This window comes from Dendropsophus ebraccatus, unplaced genomic scaffold (assembly GCF_027789765.1).
Source record: "Dendropsophus ebraccatus isolate aDenEbr1 unplaced genomic scaffold, aDenEbr1.pat pat_scaffold_1301_ctg1, whole genome shotgun sequence".
NCBI classification, from domain to species: domain Eukaryota; kingdom Metazoa; phylum Chordata; class Amphibia; order Anura; family Hylidae; genus Dendropsophus; species Dendropsophus ebraccatus.
The window spans coordinates 15,934-35,916 of record NW_027208720.1 but is presented as its reverse complement, the minus strand read 5'-3'; the positions used below and the strand labels follow the sequence as shown (position 1 = coordinate 35,916).

Below are 19,983 nucleotides of genomic sequence, written 5' to 3'. Positions count from 1 at the left end.
CGCAGGAGAGGGGGGCCAGCATGGGGGACGGATGGAGTGGTTCGTCCGGCCTCCTGAAGATGACGTCAACGACACAAGATGGCGCCTGGGGGTCGACAGTAATGCGGTGAGTATAATGCAACACACTTCTGGGGGTGGGGGGGGGGACACGGGGAGGGGGGGCATTCACTTACATAACACACATTACAAAGTTGTATATCTTTGTAATGTGTGTTATTTTGTGAATAAATGTTTAGCGCCGCACTACCCCTTTAATACCCTATTTTGTGCTTAAAGAAGTGTGGCCTAAGCAACAAAATACAGTACAGGTAGCAGGGGAGGTGGGCGTAATAAAGAATTCATACTTACCTGTTCCCATGCCCTGCAATGCCTCATCACTGCTTCCAGACCCTGCCGGCCTTCTGCAGTACCCGATCCTGCCACATCAGGACCCAGCTTGGCAGGCTCTTCCCAATAGGTTTTGACTACGATGAAATCCAGGAGAAACTACAGTCCAGCAGCAGTTACATAGCTGGTGACGTGGCCCTGTGCGTTATGATTCGTTATACTGTACCCCTTACCCCCCTGCCTGCAATGTATTTTTTCTTTTGGATGGACTTCTCCTTTAATGGATGTGTACACAAAATGTATATAAAATAATAAAGCAACAAGACCCATTTAAGTAAACAACAATTTAAGTAAAACATGTGTGTAGTGTGATTTTGCAAAAAGAAAGTGAACTAACATACTTACAATAGGCAGTTTAAAAATAATACAAGAAACATGACCAATCTGTTCAGAATGGGTGTGTATTTACTGTGAATGTATTACTACATAATATGTCTTAAGACTTGCATAAGAGTTAGGAGTTTCTTGGGCATGCTTGGAAGCAGAAGTCTTTTTTGGCGTGTCTCGAATTCTAAAAATATATATATTTTTTGTCTTTGGTTACCTCTTGGTTCATGCATATGTACACTGGTACATATGTAATATTATATGTTGATGTGTATTTTAGTTTTGTGCACTGCTGTTCTGGTTCAGATGGCGAGACTTGCTATAATAACTCCTTTCATATACCCCAATGCTCATCTGGATGTCATAAAAGGCAGGTGGCCCCAATCTCAACAGATTATTCCTGTGAATGAACTTTGCCTGAGGAGATTGGGCAATAATTGGGTCAGCTTTGTTTATAAAGGTTGGCACCCCTCTTGTCTCCAGGCTGATTGGCATATGTACGCAGAGCACTTCCTGGCATATAATCTGAATTATGGCCTGGTCTCCATTGAATGTGTTCTGCACAGGTGTGCCCATAACTTTGGAGGGAATATGGTGGACTGTCTGTATCACAGCTGTATTCCCTATAAAAAAGCTGAAATACTCAGTTGAGTCCCTTTCGATGCCTCCTACATGTCTACTGTTGCAATAACTGTGAAAGTGTTCAATCACATAATGGTGAATGCCACCTCACTCCAATATCATTCATTCCTAACAGAGCTCCAAAATTCCTTGCACCTTGAGTTTAGTTATAAAATTTCATTTACCTATATTGCCTTCAGGGGGTTGGTTGTGTGTGGTAGGATAACTGACCTGTAGCTACTTTTCAGATTTTATTTAAAGTGTATGCATTACCATACAAAAAAACTTGCGTCTTCTAGAGACATCCTAGGGAGACAAAAGATTTAACGAAAAGATCTGGGTGCTCACACCCCCACCAGACAGAGCTGCTTGGCTAAGTGCTTAACTTTCCAGCTTACTGTGCGCCATAGACTTAAATTGGAGACCATCTTCTGCAGAGGCAGTGAACAGGGGAGTGAAGTGCATAGCTGCGTGCTTCTCCCTGCTCTATTTAACAATCCTGGCGGTCTGGGCACCCAGACCCTGACCAATCAAAACCTACAACATGGCTCTAGGACATGTTCTAAAGTTTGTGACACTGCCTATGGAGGATTAAATTTTGTTTTAAAGGGGAACTCAGGAAAAGAAAAACTTGTTTTCTATTAAAAGTACATTAAAAGTTAAATATATGTGTCTATACAATGTATTACCGTATCTGTACGGTTCTGCCACACTGTTAGCTGATAGAAATCCAGGAAGTGAAGAAAAATGGTCTCTGTGTAAATTCACATTGTCTACTGCTCCTTCTGCTCTCCCCCCGTAGGAGACAAATCTTTCATGCTTCTGTCTCACATTGTGCGTTTGCTGAGATCAGGCTGATGATGCAGACATGGGGCAGGGCGTGATCTCACAGGAGGCTTGGTTGGATCCCCCAATCCCCTGAGTGATCACCCATCTCTGACCGGCTAGAAGCAGGTGTTGCACTGATTTCTCTAATTGTGCAGAAGTGTGCAGTGAAATTAGGGCTGTGTTCACACATGTTGGAGTGCCATTGCAGTACTGCAGCATATTCTCAAAAATGATGCAGTAACACAAGTAAATGATGCTAAACGGCAGAGAGGATGAGAGCCTTATTGTGGGGCTCAACTTCAAAGATAACAGATGCTTGATCATAATATGTGTGTGGAAATGAAACTGAAAAAAAAAATCTAAAAGTTCTTTACTTTATCCCAATATCAGCATTACAGATAGAGAATACAGTGTGCTGTGTGGTGTTACAGGTAGAGAATACAGCGTGCTGTGTGGTGTTACAGGTAGAGAATACAGCGTGCTGTGTGGTGTTACAGGTAGAGAATACAGCGTGCTGTGTGATGTTACAGGTAAAGAATACAGCGTGCTGTGTGGTGTTATAGGTAGAGAATACAGTGTGCTGAGTGGTGTTACAGATAGAGAATACAGCGTGCTGTGTGGTGTTACAGGTAGAGAATACAGTGTGCTGTGTGGTATTATAGGTAGAGAATACAGCGTGCTGTGTGGTCTTACAGGGAGAGAATACAGTGTGCTGTGTGGTGTTACAGGTAGAGAATACAGTGTGCTATGTGGTGTTACAGGTAGAAAATACAGCGTGCTGTGTGGTGTTACAGGTAAAGAATACAGCGTGCTGTGTGGTGTTATAGGTAGAGAATACAGTGTGCTGAGTGGTGTTACAGATAGAGAATACAGCGTGCTGTGTGGTGTTACAGGTAGAGAATACAGTGTGCTGTGTGGTATTATAGGTAGAGAATACAGCGTGCTGTGTGGTCTTACAGGGAGAGAATACAGCGTGCTGTGTGGTGTTACAGGTAGAGAATACAGTGTGCTGTGTGGATAGGACCACAATAAAATCTTAAATTACTGCAAATAATTCAGTAGCAGAATGAAACTGCAATGTATGAACACAGCCTTGATGTTCTGCAACAGCTTTGGGCGGGAAATAGGCAGGGTGGAGGACTGTGATGAACAGGTGAGGGAATGCATTGCATTCTGGAACCTGTAGTACTGTGTACAACTGATAAACCAGAAAGTGCAGAAACACAAAACAGAACAAACCCCCCAAAAACAAATGGATTTTTGGTAGTTTCAAAACTGGAATAGATAGGTAAGCAATGCTTTATCCTTTTTTTAACCTCTACCTGGAGTTCCTCTTCAAACCACAATCATATTTTTCTATTCTCTGACCTTCAAAATTAGTTTCTGTCAAAAATTTCTATAGACATAATAATAATTTTCATAAATCAATCGGCTACAAATTGTAGACATCATGTTCTGTTCAGAAGAGAGGAAATTCTTCCAGTGAGTTAGTATAAGCAAAAACAGACAGCACAGTTAAGTGTTACATATGCAGTGTATTAGTTCTGGAAATGATGGAATCTTGGTAAACTCAACTGGATAGCCGTATAAGACCCAAGAAAGGAAAAGTAACTATTTAGTTCTTATTTAGGTTATTGGTTTTCTTGTATTATTTACATTACTTTAATCTTTTTGCAGATTTCTTATTGTGCTGATATGCCTTATATTCAGTGTGCTTTCTACAATCCAGCAGTATTCCAACTTGGCCACAGAAACATTATTTTGGATGGTAAGTATAATTATGTGTGATATATATTTTATTCATGATTTTTTTTTTATTGTTAATCTTCATTTTATTTTACCCACTTACAAAACTGTCCATGCTGCTTTGGCTGCTAAGCCTAGTTATACTTTTATGTTTTGCTGGGTGGATGGGGCATTTGTGGTTAGGAATAATTCTTGGAACAATCTGTATTCTATTGTTTCACTGTTGCCAGTATCTGGAATGTGGCTTTTCATACAAATTCTATCAGCAACCTTGGCAATAAGGTCATTCCTAATAGGTTAGCTGCTGGATATCTTTTGAAAGGACTGTACATTTCAGTGTGTACTTGTTCTACATCTATTACTACTGGTAGTAGTTATTAAAATTTCTTGGCACTGTAATGGAAAAGAAATTAAAATAAAATATATTACAGCTTTAATTATTTAGACATTAATCCCTTAGTGTACCTGTAACTTGATATGTCCTAGGGGTCTGGGTGTTCAGATCCTCATTGATTGATAGAGCCAAGAGAAGCGCTCACTTATCGGGCCACTGCTTTATCCATAGACTTACGATGCAGACTATCCCTTAGGGTATGTTCACACTGAGTAAATCAGGTGGAATTTCGCGGCAGAGAGTTCCCGCCTGCCTCACAGTGCCATAGCCTGTCAATGGGAGTGCACACTTCCCCATAGAGAAGCAGTGTCACATTGAGACAGGTGGAGATTTCCGCCTAATTTACTCAGTGGGAACAAACCCTTAGGTTGGGCTCACACTACAGATCCCAGGCTAATAAGTTTTGGCGGATTCCGTCGATAGTACCCGCTCACATCTGCGCCCGTCCCATAGACTCAATTCCGCCATCCGCAGATGCCGGAATCTGCCCGTAGATAAAATGGTGTCTATGGCACGGGCGGATATGCGTGCCGCTGTGAGCGGGTACGAGCAATGGAATCTGCCGGAACTTAACCGCACGGATTCCGTTGTGTAAACCCACCTTTTATAGTGAGAAGCAAAGGCAACAAGCTGGGGAGTGAAGTGCTCAACAATTTTTTTTTTTTTTTTGAAGGAGAAGTCCGGAAATAGTTATAATTTGTCAGGTGGGGTGGGGGGAACATAATAAACAATCATTACTCACCTCTCCCAGTGCCTTTGCAGCGCTGGCTTGCTGCTCCAGGACCCCTGCTGGGCTCTTGGAACTCCTGCTATTGGAACCTCAAGACCGGTTAATGGACTGCCCACTCAGCCAGTCAGGGACTGGAGCGGGACACCACTGCAGTTATTGATTTGGCTAATAGGACAATCAATCAGCTGAGCCATGTTTTCCCCCCACCTCCCGAGTTTTGACGACCCTGGAATTCAGGGAAAAATGCCTTCGGGCGGGGGTTATCAAGCTTATGATGCAGCGCTTTAGGTGTACAGGAAGTGGAAGTAGTGATTGTTCTGTACCCCCCTGCCCCTGCCGGCTGACAAATTTTTAAAACTGTCGGACTTTTCCTTTTAAGGGCATAGTCATTTTTCACTTCTGCATTTTTGTTTTTTCCTCTGCATCTCCTAAGAACTATAACATTTCTGGTGTAAAAAACAAACAAACAAAAAAACCACAGTGTTTTATGACAGCTTAGCATCCTCTTTTGTAGGGTTACTGAGGGTGCTAAAGATGACAGTAATAGTTTGACTTCATGCCCAGGGCCGTCTTAACAAAACTATGGGCCCCTGGGCACAGCTGTGAACTGGGCCCCTTGACCCAAGATCAAGTCCCCGCATCCCCCCACCCCCGACCCCCTAACCATCACCTCAAACATTGCTCCCCAGCTAAGTCTTCTTCCTTCAGGAGCTTCGGTGCCCAGCAGCTGCGATGGCTCCTGGATCCTCAGCGGCACGTCCAGGAAGTGATGTCAGTCGCCGAAAGGGACGTCAAGGAAGCGGACGTCCCTGCGCGTGGCACGCCTGCTAGGAATTTAAAAGTCAGTGGTCCATAAGTGTCAGGGCAGTTTCTAGGTCATTTTGACAACAAGGCGAATATTGATAAAAGCGCCCCCCCCCCCCTCGGTCAGTTCAGCCCTGGGGAAGGAAGGGGCGGGTTACTCGGGCTACTAGGAAGAATATAGTAATAATGCTGCTTACTGCTGTACCCTCCATATAGTAATAATGTCTCCTGCTGTGTGTTTTCCCATAGTAAAACAGTAAAATGCCTCCACTGCTGCGCCCTATGCCTGTATAGTAATAATGCGCCTGCTGTTCCCACCATAGTAATAAAGTCCCCCCCCTGCCTGCAATAAACCTACCCCCCCACACACAAACTATCCCACCTGACCCCCCCATACACATTATCCCACCTGACCCCCCCTTCAAACACTATCCCACCTGACCCCCCTATACACACTATCCCACCTGACCCCCCCCCTTACACTACCCCACCTGACCCCCTTATACACACTATCCCACCTGACCCCCCTATACACACTATCCCACCTGACCCCCTATACACACTATCCCACCTGACCCCCCTATACACACTATCCCACCTGACCCCCCTATACACACTATATCCCACCTGACCCCCCCATACACACTATCCCACCTGACCCCCCTACACACACTATCCCACCTGACCCCCCCTACACACACTATCCCACCTGACCCCCCCTCACACTACCCCACCTGACCCCCCTATACACACTATATCCCACCTGACCCCCCTATACACACTATCCCACCTGACCCTCCTATACACACTATCCCACCTGACCCCCCCTACACACACTATCCCACCTGACCCCCCTACACACACTATCCCACCTGACCCCCCCTACACACACTATCCCACCTGACCCCCCCCTCACACTACCCCACCTGACCCCCCTATACACACTATATCCCACCTGACCCTCCTATACACACTATCCCACCTGACCCCCCCCCTACACACACTATCCCACCTGACCCCCCCTCACACTACCCCACCTGACCCCCCTATACACACTATCCCACCTGACCCCCCCTCACACTACCCCACCTGACCCCCCTATACACACTATATCCCACCTGACCCCCTATACACACTATCCCACCTGACCCCCCCCCTACACACACTATCCCACCTGACCCCCCTATACACACTATATCCCACCTGACCCTCCTATACACACTATCCCACCTGACCCCCCCTACACACACTATCCCACCTGACCCCCCTACATGCACTATTCCACCCCACCATCCCAACAGACACACTACCCCAACAGCCCAGCCTTAGAAACGGCCCTGGGTCACGTCTGTGCACAAGCCGCTCCACAGTATCAGGAGATAGAGATATACTACAGGGTGGCAGATGTAGCAGAGCTCAACTCCCTGAGACCTGCAGTCCCATGGAACACCACAGATAACACAGTAATAACTCTGAGTACAGATAATGTAGTAGATGTCCCCTGCAGTCCTATGTAACACCACAGATAACACAGTGATATCTCTGAGTACAGATAATGTAGTAGATGTCCCCTGCAGTCCTATGTAACACCACAGATAACACAGTGATATCTCTGAGTACAGATAATGTAATATATGTGTCCTGCAGTCCTATGTAACACCACAGTGATATCTCTGAGCACAGATAATGTAGTAGTCACCTGCAGTCCTATGTAACACCACAGATAACACAGTGATATCTCTCTGAGTACAGGTAATGTAGTAGCTGTCACCTGCAGTCCTATGTAACACCACAGATAACAGTGATATCTCTGAGTACAGATAATGTAGTAGATGTCACCTGCAGTCCTATGTAACACCACAGATAACAGTGATATCTCTGAGTACAGATAATGTAGTAGATGTCACCTGCAGTCCTATGTAACAGCACAGATAACACAGTGATATCTCTGAGTACAGATAATGTAGTAGTCACCTGCAGTCCTATGTAACACCACAGATAACACAGTGATATCTCTGAGTACAGATAATGTAGTAGTCACCTGCAGTCCTATGTAACACCACAGATAACACAGTGATATCTCTCTGAGTACAGATAATGTAGTAGATGTCACCTGCAGACCTATGTAACACCACAGATAACAGTGATATCTCTGAGTACAGATAATGTAGTAGATGTCACCTGCAGTCCTATGTAACACAACAGATAACACAGTGTTATCTGTGCTCCTATGTAAGAGCACAGATAACACAGTGATATCTCTGAGTACAGATAATGTAGTAGTCACCTGCAGTCCTATGTAACACCACAGATAACACAGTGATATCTGAGTACAGTTAGTGTAATAGATGTGTCCTGCAGTCCTATGTAACACCACAGTGATATCTCTGAGTACAGATAATATGGTAGATGTCACCTGCAGTCCTATGTAACACCACAGATAACACAGTGATAAATCTGAGTACAGATAATGTAGTAGCTGTCACCTGCAGTCCTATATAACACCACAGATAACACAGTGATCTCTCTCTGGGTATAGTATAGAAAATGGGGACAGGAGCACAGTATGGGGGACACCCTGCACGACCCCCATAGTAAGAGACCTCCTGCACTGCCTCAACACAAGAAAACAAAACAAACCAATATACTCACCTAATCCTGGCCCCGGTCTTCCTCTCTTCTCTCTTCTCTTCTCTCCTCTCTTCTCTCCCGCCTGTCAGCTGCCGCACGGATCCTCCAGCAGGCCCGATGACGTCATCACTGACCTGCTGCAGGATCTGTCTGAGAGAGATGCTAGTGAGATCCGCGCAGGGGGAGAGGAGGCCAGCAGCTTACAGGAGATCATCAGTGAGGTCTGTAGGGGAGGAGGCGCCGGCAGCTTGAAGAAGATCTGTGAGGTCTGGAGGGGAGGCGGAGGGGGCGCCAATTACTTGGTCAGGGCAGGAGCTGGGCCTGGAAACGGCCCTGATAAGTGTTCATGGGGAGAGGGGGGCACAGCGTGGCTCATCAGCTTTCCTGAACATGACATGTCTGCAGAGTACGCGACTGCCACTGGGGCCCCCATGAGTCATGGGCCCCCGGGCAGCCGCCTACCCTGCCCAATGGGAAAGACGGCCCTGTTCATGCCTCTTCATCAGCTTGATCACTAACCGCCTCCAACTTGACCCCAGATCTGTGGATAGACAGAATGTATACTGTAGTGCCACAGAGTACCTGTTAACTGAAATTCTTAAAACACATCGGCTTCTAGCACAATGTTGGGTTTTACTATTAGTAAAGATATGTGTATATATTTATTTATGTCAGGTTTTGACCCCTTTAATGTTTTTTTTTCTGCCTACAGAACTGATTGATAGTTTTTTTTTGTTTTGTTTTTTGCATGGTGGTCTGTGTTCTGTATTGGTTTAGACATAGATGTGACTTTTTGGTAGCGTATGGTATGTGATGCGACCAAAAATCAGCAATTCTGGCATTTTTACTATTTCACTGAGTGATCAGTAATTATTATGTTGTAATAAATGAGATGACTCTGTATGCAGTGATACCAAATATGTTAATTTTTGAGGGAGTTAAGATTTTTTTTATTTGAATAATGGGAAAAGGAGGGAGATTTGAATATTTTTAAAAGAAAATTTTGAAACATATTTTCGACATTTTGAAAAACTTTTATACACTTGTATTTTATATAAGATGATTAAATTTATAGTTTAATGCAATTAATATGCCTTTACTCAGACATGTATGCTTATAGGAGGCCTTCACATAAAATCAGTTGGCAATCACATCTGCAATTACATTGTGGAGTTGCTCAACTGACCACTAAATTGCCAATGGGGTGGATGCAGGTGCAGCGGAAAGGAATGAGCACATAGCTCATTAACCAGAATAATTTTTATGGAGTAAATCTTCAGTGCAATACAGTTTAGTAATTTTGAAGGTAAAAATGCGCCAAAAACAATCACACAAAAAGCAATGTCCTTTCTTTCCCTTGATGGACAACACAGAGGGTTTAGGGTCAGGTGCTTGAAGTGTTGAGGTAACAGAAAGTAGTAGGTAGAAGGAAAGTGTTGCTTGGGACTAGGTAGGTGCTTTGGGCCTTGTCTAATAGTACAGTACTGTGCCGGGATGGTTTAGAGTATAACTTGGTGTAGAAGAAGATGAATTTCATACTCATGGTTAAGAGTGAGTGAGAGACAAGATATAGACCGCCTTATGACAAACAAGTCCAGAAAGTGTCAGGTTTGGTAGGACGAGTCCCAGGTTTGCACAACTGGGCAAAGCTAGCCCCTCAAGGTTTCCTGAGTAGTTGAAGCTATTTCCAATGTACTTCAGCTAAGGCTTTTTGCTCCACTGTAGATCAATCTCTAGTAGGTAGATTGTCCTCATGGTATAAAATATCCCAGGTGTAGGCAAGATGTATATGCAAAAAAGGGGTCCGTGGAGCCTCAGTTACGAGTCTCAAAACACGGGAATAGCCAGATATCCCTCTCTCCAGAGAAGGAAGCCCATTCCCAAGGGGTGCCTCCTAGTGGGGAGAGCACCAAACCACCCTGATACGTAGTCCCTCAGGTCCTCACTCTGTTGCGAGCTTTGGGACCTAAATAGGGAAACACCAGAGTGGCCCCTGTGAGTCAAAGTCTAACTCTGTGGCGAGTATAACGACATAAGACAAGGGTTACCAAGGCTAGGCATCCATCCACAGACTGCAGTTTCGGGGTATTTGCCCCTCGTCAGTGTGGAGCAGGATTCTGGCTACTGGGGCAATGATAAATAGACCAACAAAACACAACAATCACTGAACTCAGGGAGAACAGTGAAAAATTCCAATGGAGTACTCATTTACGAGTCTCCATTGATTGTCCCATACAAAATTTGAATATGCAAAAAAGGGGTTCGTGGAGCCTCAGTTACGAGTCTCAAAACACGGGAATAGCCAGATATCCCTCTCTCCAGAGAATCTTTCCGGCCACAGGGTTCTGATGCGGCCTGACAGGGAACTGACAGGGTTTCCTACGGCCGCAATTCATTGAATTGCGGCCGCAGAAAACTGACATGTCAGTTATTTGCGGCGCCACATGGGATCCCTGCCGGAGCATATATGTTGTGTATACGCTCCGGCCGGGATCCCATTGAAGTAAAGGCAGTGTTCACAGGTTGCCGATGGCAACAACGGCCATTCTTTTACGTAGTGTGAACATAGCCCAAAGGGAGAGCGAGACACCAAGTGGTGGTAGTGTAAAACAACACCCATCATTCCAGAGTATCACAACTGACAACGTTATGTTTTTACAGTAAAGGCAGGGATATTAATGCTCAACCCTGGATATTACCCAAATTGTAAAATATATGTCCCACAGTTCTGCTTTGCCCATCACTTTGCTGAGCTCAATATTAAAGCAGTCTTGTTCATTTCAAATTTGTACTGTCTTAAAGAGGATGTACCACCAGGTACATCCTCTTTAAGCTAAACCCACGGATCGAACGGCGCCGTCACGGGGAAGTCGGTGCCGCGGTCCGTTTTTCAAACAGCGGCCCGGTTCCTGTGCAGGGGGCCATTCCATGCACTGGAGGTAGGCCGGGCTGCCCCCAATGAGAGGGAAATCCCTCCCCTCTATGACTCGGCTTCCATTCATTCTAACGGAGCTGCGTCATACAGGGGAGGGAATTCCTTCCCACTGGGAACGGCCCGGCCTACCTCCAGTGCTTGAGCACCGACCGGTTCCGGTGCATAGAATGGCGTCGTGCCTGGGAACCGGGCTGCGGTCCAAAAAATAGACCACGGCACCGGCTTTCCCGTGACGGCGCCATTCGATCCATGGGTTTAGCTTAAAGAGGATGTACCTGGTGGTACATCTTCTTTAAAAAAAAGTTGGTGTCCTAGGGACACTAAGATGATGTTTCCTCTTAGTGTCCCTACCCTACTTTTCCTCAAACAAAATAGAGCTCTCTCTCTCTTTCTCTCTTTGGGGACACTGCTGTAGCTGCCAATTGGCAGAGTGGACAGTGTGTGCACCAACCACAAGCACTCATTTTGTAAATGCCCTTCAAAGGTTAAAAGGTAAGAGGCAAGATGATTTTTAATATTTAATTAAAGAAAAAGAAACCGCTCACCGTCTAGGAAAAATATGAGTTGGCAATCTGCCATTATGAAGAATGAAAATTATATGTTGCTGAAGGCACAGCAAGCACACAATTATACATTATGGATGGGCTGTGGAGCCTGGCATTCCAGGAAAATGACGTCTAACATTGTAAGAGATCAGCAACACAGGAATTGTATGTTTATTATAAATAATGATGGAGATTTGATGGTGAAATTGGAAGCTATTTTGATTAGGTGAATACCTAAACATGTATGGTCCTCACCAAGAGATGGTTGAATTCTTAAGGTCAGGTAAGGTCAAGGCAACCCTCGTCTGTTTAACAAGGGGATAGATTGGAGACCATAGTTATGATTGCAGAGGTGAAAAAAAAATAGTTATGCCTGTCTGGGTCCATTAATGAAACTCTAATCTGACATTTTCTTACAGAGGGAAAGCATCCTCTACTCATTGACTCTCTTACAGTCCAAATTTTCTAATGTAAGCAGAGTCTAACATTTTGGCAAAAATATTAACTAATGGTGCCCATACACTTTATACTATAGCTGTTCCAGCTTGTTGCTTATGGTTGGTTTGGCCAAAAGTATAAGGTGTATGGAGCCTCTCGACTGAGGCTGATGTTGATTAAGATAGGGTTCAAATGTGATAGATTTTTACTGCCCTACCCTTTTGAGCTTGAAGGGATAAACTGGCGCCAGAGCATCTGCTGCATACCTTACCCTTTAGAGAACACAAGAAAGTTTGGCCGTGCTGAAGAGGTACACCTCTTTTAGATAAGAGTTCTGACCAGAAGGTCTACATCAGCCTGAAGAATTTCAATAGAAATATCCCACTTAAAGCAAATGAACCAGCAGGTACCGGTACGGGGTTGCTGGTGCCGTGGTCTTTTTTTTTTTTTTTTTTAACCACAGCCCGATTTCTTGCGCACGGCATTGGTCTATTCCTGGTCACTGCCCGGCCTGAAGCACTGGAGGTAGGCCCACCTGCCCTCAGTGTGCAGAAACCCCTCCCCTCTTTGCTTCAGGCCGGGTCGGTGACCAGAAATAGACCAATGCCGTGAGCGGGAATCAGGCTGTGGTTAAAAATAAGGAACATGTAGAAAAAGAGAGTAAATCCAAGCACTCACCCCAATAGTGGATCTTCGGTGGGTTTGACACATACCAGGGAGGGAGGTAGTAGCGGTGCGGGAGTATAGCAGACAACGGTTTCGCGCCTCAGCGCTTTGTCAAGTCTTACGTCACTACCGGGGGGAGGGTAGTATATATAGTTTACACCGTACGTGCACAAAGAAAAAAATATAAATGAATTAACAGGTGCCAGAATCATCAAAAAACTAATAAAATAGACACATATGCATACATACTAATAACAATCATAGCATATACAGCATACCATGAATAATTCTTACAAAAAGACGCTCCAGTCGTTCCTCTCATTGAGGCCGACCGGGACGGTTGCATCTAGGGTGGCAATCCAATAAGCCTCTCTTCTAAGGAGACGTAAATGCCTATCTCCCCCTCCTTCAATTTGCTCTACCTTTTCCAAACCTACGAAACGCAGGGAGCTCGTATCTCCTGTGTGAACTGTATTAATATGATCGATCAGTCTAGGGACACCTTTTCCTGTCCTGATCGAGTATACATGTTCTTTATATCTTGTCCACATGGGACGTTTAGTTTTTCCCACGTAGAACCGATTACAGGAGCATACTAACGCGTACACCACGTATGAAGTACGGCAAGTAATTAAACTTCTGATGTTGCAATTATTGCCATTAAGGCTAATAGAAGCGGTAGGGATGAGCTGAGGACAGTACTTACAGCTGCCACATTTTTTACTACCTTTTAGAGGGGCTCTAGTAAACCAATCATCTACGGATTTTTTCTTGCACTTATTCATATTGAGACTGTCTCCAATAGTGCGGTTCCTCCGATATGTGATGAGAGGGCCCTGAGCCGCAATCTCCTTAAGATCCTCATCTTGTTCCAGAATATGCCAGTATTTGCGAATGGTTTTGGCAATGACACTATTTAATGGTGAATTTTGAAAGACGAAAGAAAATTTCTGGGGGCTATTCTCTAGCTTATTTTTAGGCTCTAACAGCTTAGTTCTATCTATAGTATTAATCCTTCTTTTAGCAGTGTCTATAGTTCTCTTTGGGTACCCTCTAGCTTCGAGCCTTCTCTCCATGTCGGTGGCCTGTTTGCTGAATGACATTTCTGTACTGTTTATACGTTTAAGTCTGACTAGCTGACTAAAGGGGATAGAATCCTTGACTTTAGTGGGGTGGGAACTGTTATAATGAAGGATAGAGTTACAGGCTGTCTCTTTTCTGAACACTGAGGTATGAAAGGTGTTGTCCCTCAACTCTACTTGTACATCCAGAAATTCTATAGCTTTTCCCCCTATTTTATGGGTGAAGTACATATTGACATTGTTAACTTCATTAAGGTAACGAACAAAATCGTTGAAGCTATTACTGTCTCCTTCCCACACAACGAAGACATCATCGACATAACGAAAATATGCTCTGATGCCTCCGATGTGTGGGTTACGGACATTAAAGACAAAATCACTTTCCAGTTTGGCCAAAAACAAATTTGCGTACGTGCAGGAGACCGGCATACCCATCGCGGTGCCGATCTCCTGCGCGTACCATTGGTCCTCGAACTTAAACACTTTATTCTGGAGGATGAAATATAGTGCCTCTTTCACAAAGTCCCTAAACGTTTGAGGTTGGTTGGTTCTAGAAAGGAACCAATCAATTGCCTCCACACCCGCATCATGTGGGATGCGGGTGTATAGGCTCTCAACATCTATGGAGCACAAGATACATCCTTCTGTAAAATGTACAGTGTCCAACATATTAAGGAAGTCCCCAGAGTCTTTTAGGTACCCCATTGTTTCCACCAGCAGAGGTCTCAACGACCAATCAAGAAACTGGGACAGGTATTCGGTCGCTGAACCGATGGCCGACACGATAGGGCGCCCAGGTGGTCTATCCAAACACTTATGGACTTTAGGAAGGAAATACCACCTGGGCGCCCTGGGTGACAGAGGCAGCAATTTTTCAGCCGTCTGCTTCTTAATAGCTCCCGTACAGCTATGTCTATGCAAAAGACTACGCAGCTGTTCGTGTATTTTCGGGACTGGATTTTTATTCAGGGCCTTGTATGTATTGCTATCGCTTAGTTGCCTGTGGGCCTCCTCCAGGTAGTATGAGCGGGACATGACCACGGTAGCGCCTCCTTTATCGGCCCTCTTCGTGATTAAGTCGGGGCGATTACGGAGCCATTTCAAGGCTCTCTCTTCTGCTGCAGATAGATTTTTCTTGGCCCTCGGGTATACTAGGGCTTTAATATCCTGTGTAACTGACTTGTAAAACTGACTTGTAAAACGTATCTATGGGGCCTCCTGGAGTGACTTGGGGACAGAATTTAGATCTATTGCCTCCTGTATATGTGGACTCTGTCTCGATGCCTTGCACGCCGTCACAGCCTGCCAAGAAACGGACACATTCTATCTCCTGCGTGCTGAAGTCTGCTGGAACCTGAAATCCCAGAGGGCCGACTGAACAACGTGACTCTTTATAGGTATGCTGCTTATTTTGTTCTTTATTCACCGAGAAATATTTTGCAAGGTTAATCTTGCGTACACTTTTAAACATATCAATGTCAAATGTGGTGGGTTCGAAATCTTCTGTAATCCCATATTTGAGACCCTTAGTGAGCAAGGAATCACATTCGGGGGGGAGTGTCACACCAGAAATATTGATGACATTAGGTATATCCTCTAGCGTTTCCAGGTGACTTGTTTCCTGTAACTGTCTTTTTTGTCTTTTCTCTCTTTGCCTTCTTGCTTTCTCCCCTCCCCTTCTTGTCTTGCGTCTAAAGGGCCGCTTCTCTGATTTTGCTGATTAGTATTGCGGCTAGCAGTTGCAGCACTGGTGGTAGGTTCGTCTGACAGGCTAGTATCTGATTCTGTGGTCCAGTACTCTGAGAACCTTTTCTTCGGTCTCTGCTTCTTTTTGTTTTTCTATGCTGCTGATTGCCAAGTGAACACTTTTTGCGTGTCGTAATGTGTGTAAAAATAAGGAACGCTGCACCAACATTCCAGCAGTGGTCTATTGATGTAAAAACCTTAAAGTGATGTATCTGCTGGTTCATTCGCTTTAAGCCTAATATCCCTGGACGAGAGTAATACATCAAGGGCCTTTAATATGGAAACCCTAAGATTTATAGGGTTTTGTACAGAATTTATACATTTTAATGAATTGCACCAAAGTAGTTGTTAAAAACAAGGAGGCAAGGCCTTATTCACACATTAAGCAATTTTACAGGACTGCATTAAGGTTCACTATTTTTACTCTTTCATCCATGAAATATGATTTGTAATTGCATCCGTAGTGTATCTGCAGCCGCAAAATTGTTGAACTGGTAATGATGATAATAAAAATAATAATAATAATAATAATAATAATAAAATTAACTTTCTTAGATTTGATCCATGTTTTTCACAAACTCCAAGACTTCTATTGGCTAATCACCATCTGCTCCAGGGCATTTCCTATTTTTTTCTCTGCACTTTTTCACAGATCTGCAATCCGTTCTATGTGTGAATAGCACGCGTCTGAATCCGAGCGTGCTGCTTTTCATTACCAAAGGCTAAAGAAAGTTAGGTGCAAACCATGAGGCTGCTGAAAAACATGGATACAGCCATTGGCTGTACCTATGTGTTCTAGGACTACCTAGGCCTGCATCCAACTTCTTCTGCCACCGTTAATTAAATGTTGCACGTTTTGATTTGGATGAACCTGAGCATGTTCAAGATTTGCTCATCTCTACTTTTTTATGTCTCTGTGACCATATTAGAATTTTTTTTACTAATCACAGTGGCCATTTAAATATGCTATTGACAAATTACTGGACCTCATTTAGAAGGGATATAATAAAAATCCACTAAAAAAAAATATTTAATGAGAAGATCTGGGAGGAAATGTACTATCTGAGACCAATAAGGAAAAATGAAAACAAAAGATAAGTCCATTTCATTTATAAGTGCAAACCCTGTTTTGTTGATGTATATGTTTGGCATTACAGGTTCTGTAAAAGGATGGCTGGCAGCGGCCAAGATGGTGCCTTCCTAGAATCTGCTTGCAATCATGAGTCATTTATCCATTACCTGACATGGTTTTGGCTGCAGTTAGAAAGTCTCTGTCAGAATAGTAACTGTGACTGCTGAACCACAGTCCATGCTTTGTTCAGTTTTGCTTGGTGGTGGATCATGACTCATCTGTGACATGTCAGGTCACACCAACATTTCATCAATGTTTCCTTCAGCCTGCAGAGGTCAGCAGAAAGTGACCAGGGACAGATAAGTTGTGCTGTTACGAGGGCTTTGGCAATCTGTCATTGTTTACATGATTGAGTGCCATTTATATGTCACCGGTTGTCATGTCACACAGTTTAATAGGAGAGCAAAAATGTTAACATAAATAATGTACACACTTGGTGACTGCAAAAAAAAATCTCTAATTTTAGACGTTAAATCACTTTTTAGTTAAAAGAAACAAAAAAGAAAACTTATGTGGGACAAAAAAAAAGCATTTTGTACAAAAAATAGTGTACTTTTTTGTGCCTCACTTTTTTAAATTGAGAATTTGAGCTTTAATTAAAATTTTAACAATTGTCAACAGTGACCAAAGGTAATAACTGTTAAAAAAAAGATTAAAAATAGATGTCCATGCAATGTCTTTATGGGCTTATGGTTGTGCAGAAAAATAGCATGACAACAAATCTACTTACTATAGGAAAAATCCCAAATTAGGATTTATATGAAGCTTTTTAGGGGCACTTTTAGTCTTTAATCAGCTCCAGGCCTGGGGGCCATATGTTTCATTGCTATAAGAGGACAGAGACATCTTGATGTGGGGGTAATTTGGAGACACTTGTCATGGCTTTTTGATATTTATAGATGAAAATCACATTGGAATACATCTCCCTCACTATGAGAATGACTGTTTCACATATTATAGGAAGGGCACGGAGGCGAGCGCAGCATAGCGGAGGCACAGCATGACTGCGTTCAGCTGGGACTGTAGGCAGAAAGGGAGGGTAAATTGGGTGGTAGAGAGAATAGGAGCAGGGGGAAAGGAAGGGGTTAAGGAAAGTTTGAGAGGAAGTTGAAGGGGAACAGGGGATTGGTGCAGGTCACGTACTAGGGGAGGAGCCCAAGTCCATAATAAGAAGAGTAGCACGCGGGACCAGCTTCAGCCCTGCTAGGTTTGCGATGGTGGGTTGGGTGTGGGTCTTTTTGTTCCTTCTTTGTCATGACAGCCTGCACAGGGAGGTCTTGCAGGGCACTTAAAATTGACCTGAAAAATGGGGGACCCATCACAGGGATGGCTTCCCCTCTTACAATTTTTACCTGGTGATGAAAAAGTGCGGAGTGTTGTTGTGGGGTTCCCTTCGGGATAGGTCCCTGGGAACAGTGGGGTGAATTGGCAGTACCATTTGACATATTGTCAGCTCCTGAGTCGGCAAGGTGCGGATAGAGGAAAATATTAGTTCGGTGTTGGTACTGCCCTAAAGGCGCCCTGCCAGACCTCCCTGGTTTTACTGGTTAGATAATAGTTTGATAATATTTGATAATACTTGATGTGTTATTTATTATTCTGTGTTCAAGGCTGTTGTGGCCATTCTATTCCAACGCTAATCAGGTGTCTGTTAAAGTCTGTGAAATAACGGTATAAGGGGGTGGGTGGGCGTCGGAGGGATGGCTAAAAGGGGGGAAGAGTTAGTTGGGGGGTAGCCAGAAGGAACTCAGCTATACCCACAGCCAAGGCTTTCTATATGGTGGCACATGATTAAGTGTATTTTATGTTGCTGCTTCCTGTGTCCAGAAGCAACTGTTTAACATTACAAATGGATTCTCAATTTACACATGTGATGCATAATGTTGGTATTTAACTTATGAACATTACAAAGTTGTTCTATTGTATGTCAATGTAAAATATGAAGATTGAGTCAAAAGTCTTGGGACACTCTTCTATTTCAGAAGTGAAAGGCAAAATGACATGTCTGAATACCCCAGTACCCCAACAAGTAATGGATGAATGAGAGGAGTGGGGGGGGGATGTCTGGAACATGTCAAATAAAGATTGCAAATCTTAATGTAACAATAAATGACCACCTTCCCATTGGGAAAAAAAAACTTCATCCAATATGGCAGGTATAATCTGGACATAGCTTAAAAGATAGGCCCCATCACGCGTTACTTGCTGGGATATTCATATGTTTCATTTTCCCTTTAATTTTTTAAATAAGGGTACTATTACACGGAAAGATAATCGGCCGATTACACGGAACGATTCGGCCGATTATCGCTCCATGTAATAAATACAACGATCAGCCGATAAGAACAATCATCGGCTGATCGTTGATATAGGTTTGGACCTACATGTAATAGCGGTGCGCGGCCGGCGACTGACGATAAACATTACCTATCCACGTTCCAGGGCTGCTGCTGCGGTCTTCTTCTCCCCGAGTCCTGCGCGCCCTAGCTTCAGAGTGGCCTGTCAGCTGACAGGCCACCCGGCGGTCCAGGAAATGTTTTATTTTCAGTCTGACACAGTGTTCTCTGCTGACATCTCTGGCTGAGAGAAGAACTGTCTCTGTTTTCTATGAATCCCCATAGAAAACCTCTCCTGCTCTGGACAGTTCCTGTCTCGGCCAGAGATGTCAGCAGAGAGCACTGTGTCTGACTGCAGGACATATAGTAGCTTATAAGTATGGGAAGACTTGAGATTTTTTGTTAGAAGTAAATTGCAAATCTATATAACTTTCTGACACCAGTTGATTTGAAAGAAAAAGATTTTCACTGGACAACCCCTTTAAAGTCTATGGCCCAGATTTATCAAAGGATGTAAAATACATACTGGTGTTAACTGCCCAGAGCAACCAATCACAGCTCAGCTTTCATTTTAACAGAACTGAAAGTTGATATGTGATTGGTTGTTATTTTACATAATTGTTTTTTGTTAGTTT

General features: G+C 43.9%; 1 protein-coding gene across 1 annotated transcript in view; it reads left to right on the top strand.

Moving 5' to 3' along the window:
- The first annotated feature begins 3,613 nt into the window (after nucleotides 1–3,613).
- The window catches only part of LOC138775074 (potassium voltage-gated channel subfamily KQT member 1-like), a 31,113-nt gene continuing 14,743 nt past the window's right edge, over nucleotides 3,614–19,983 (top strand). The window contains 2 exon segments of the mRNA XM_069955806.1: nucleotides 3,614–3,645; nucleotides 3,841–3,931. Of these exon segments, the coding sequence (XP_069811907.1) occupies nucleotides 3,614–3,645; nucleotides 3,841–3,931 (123 nt within the window).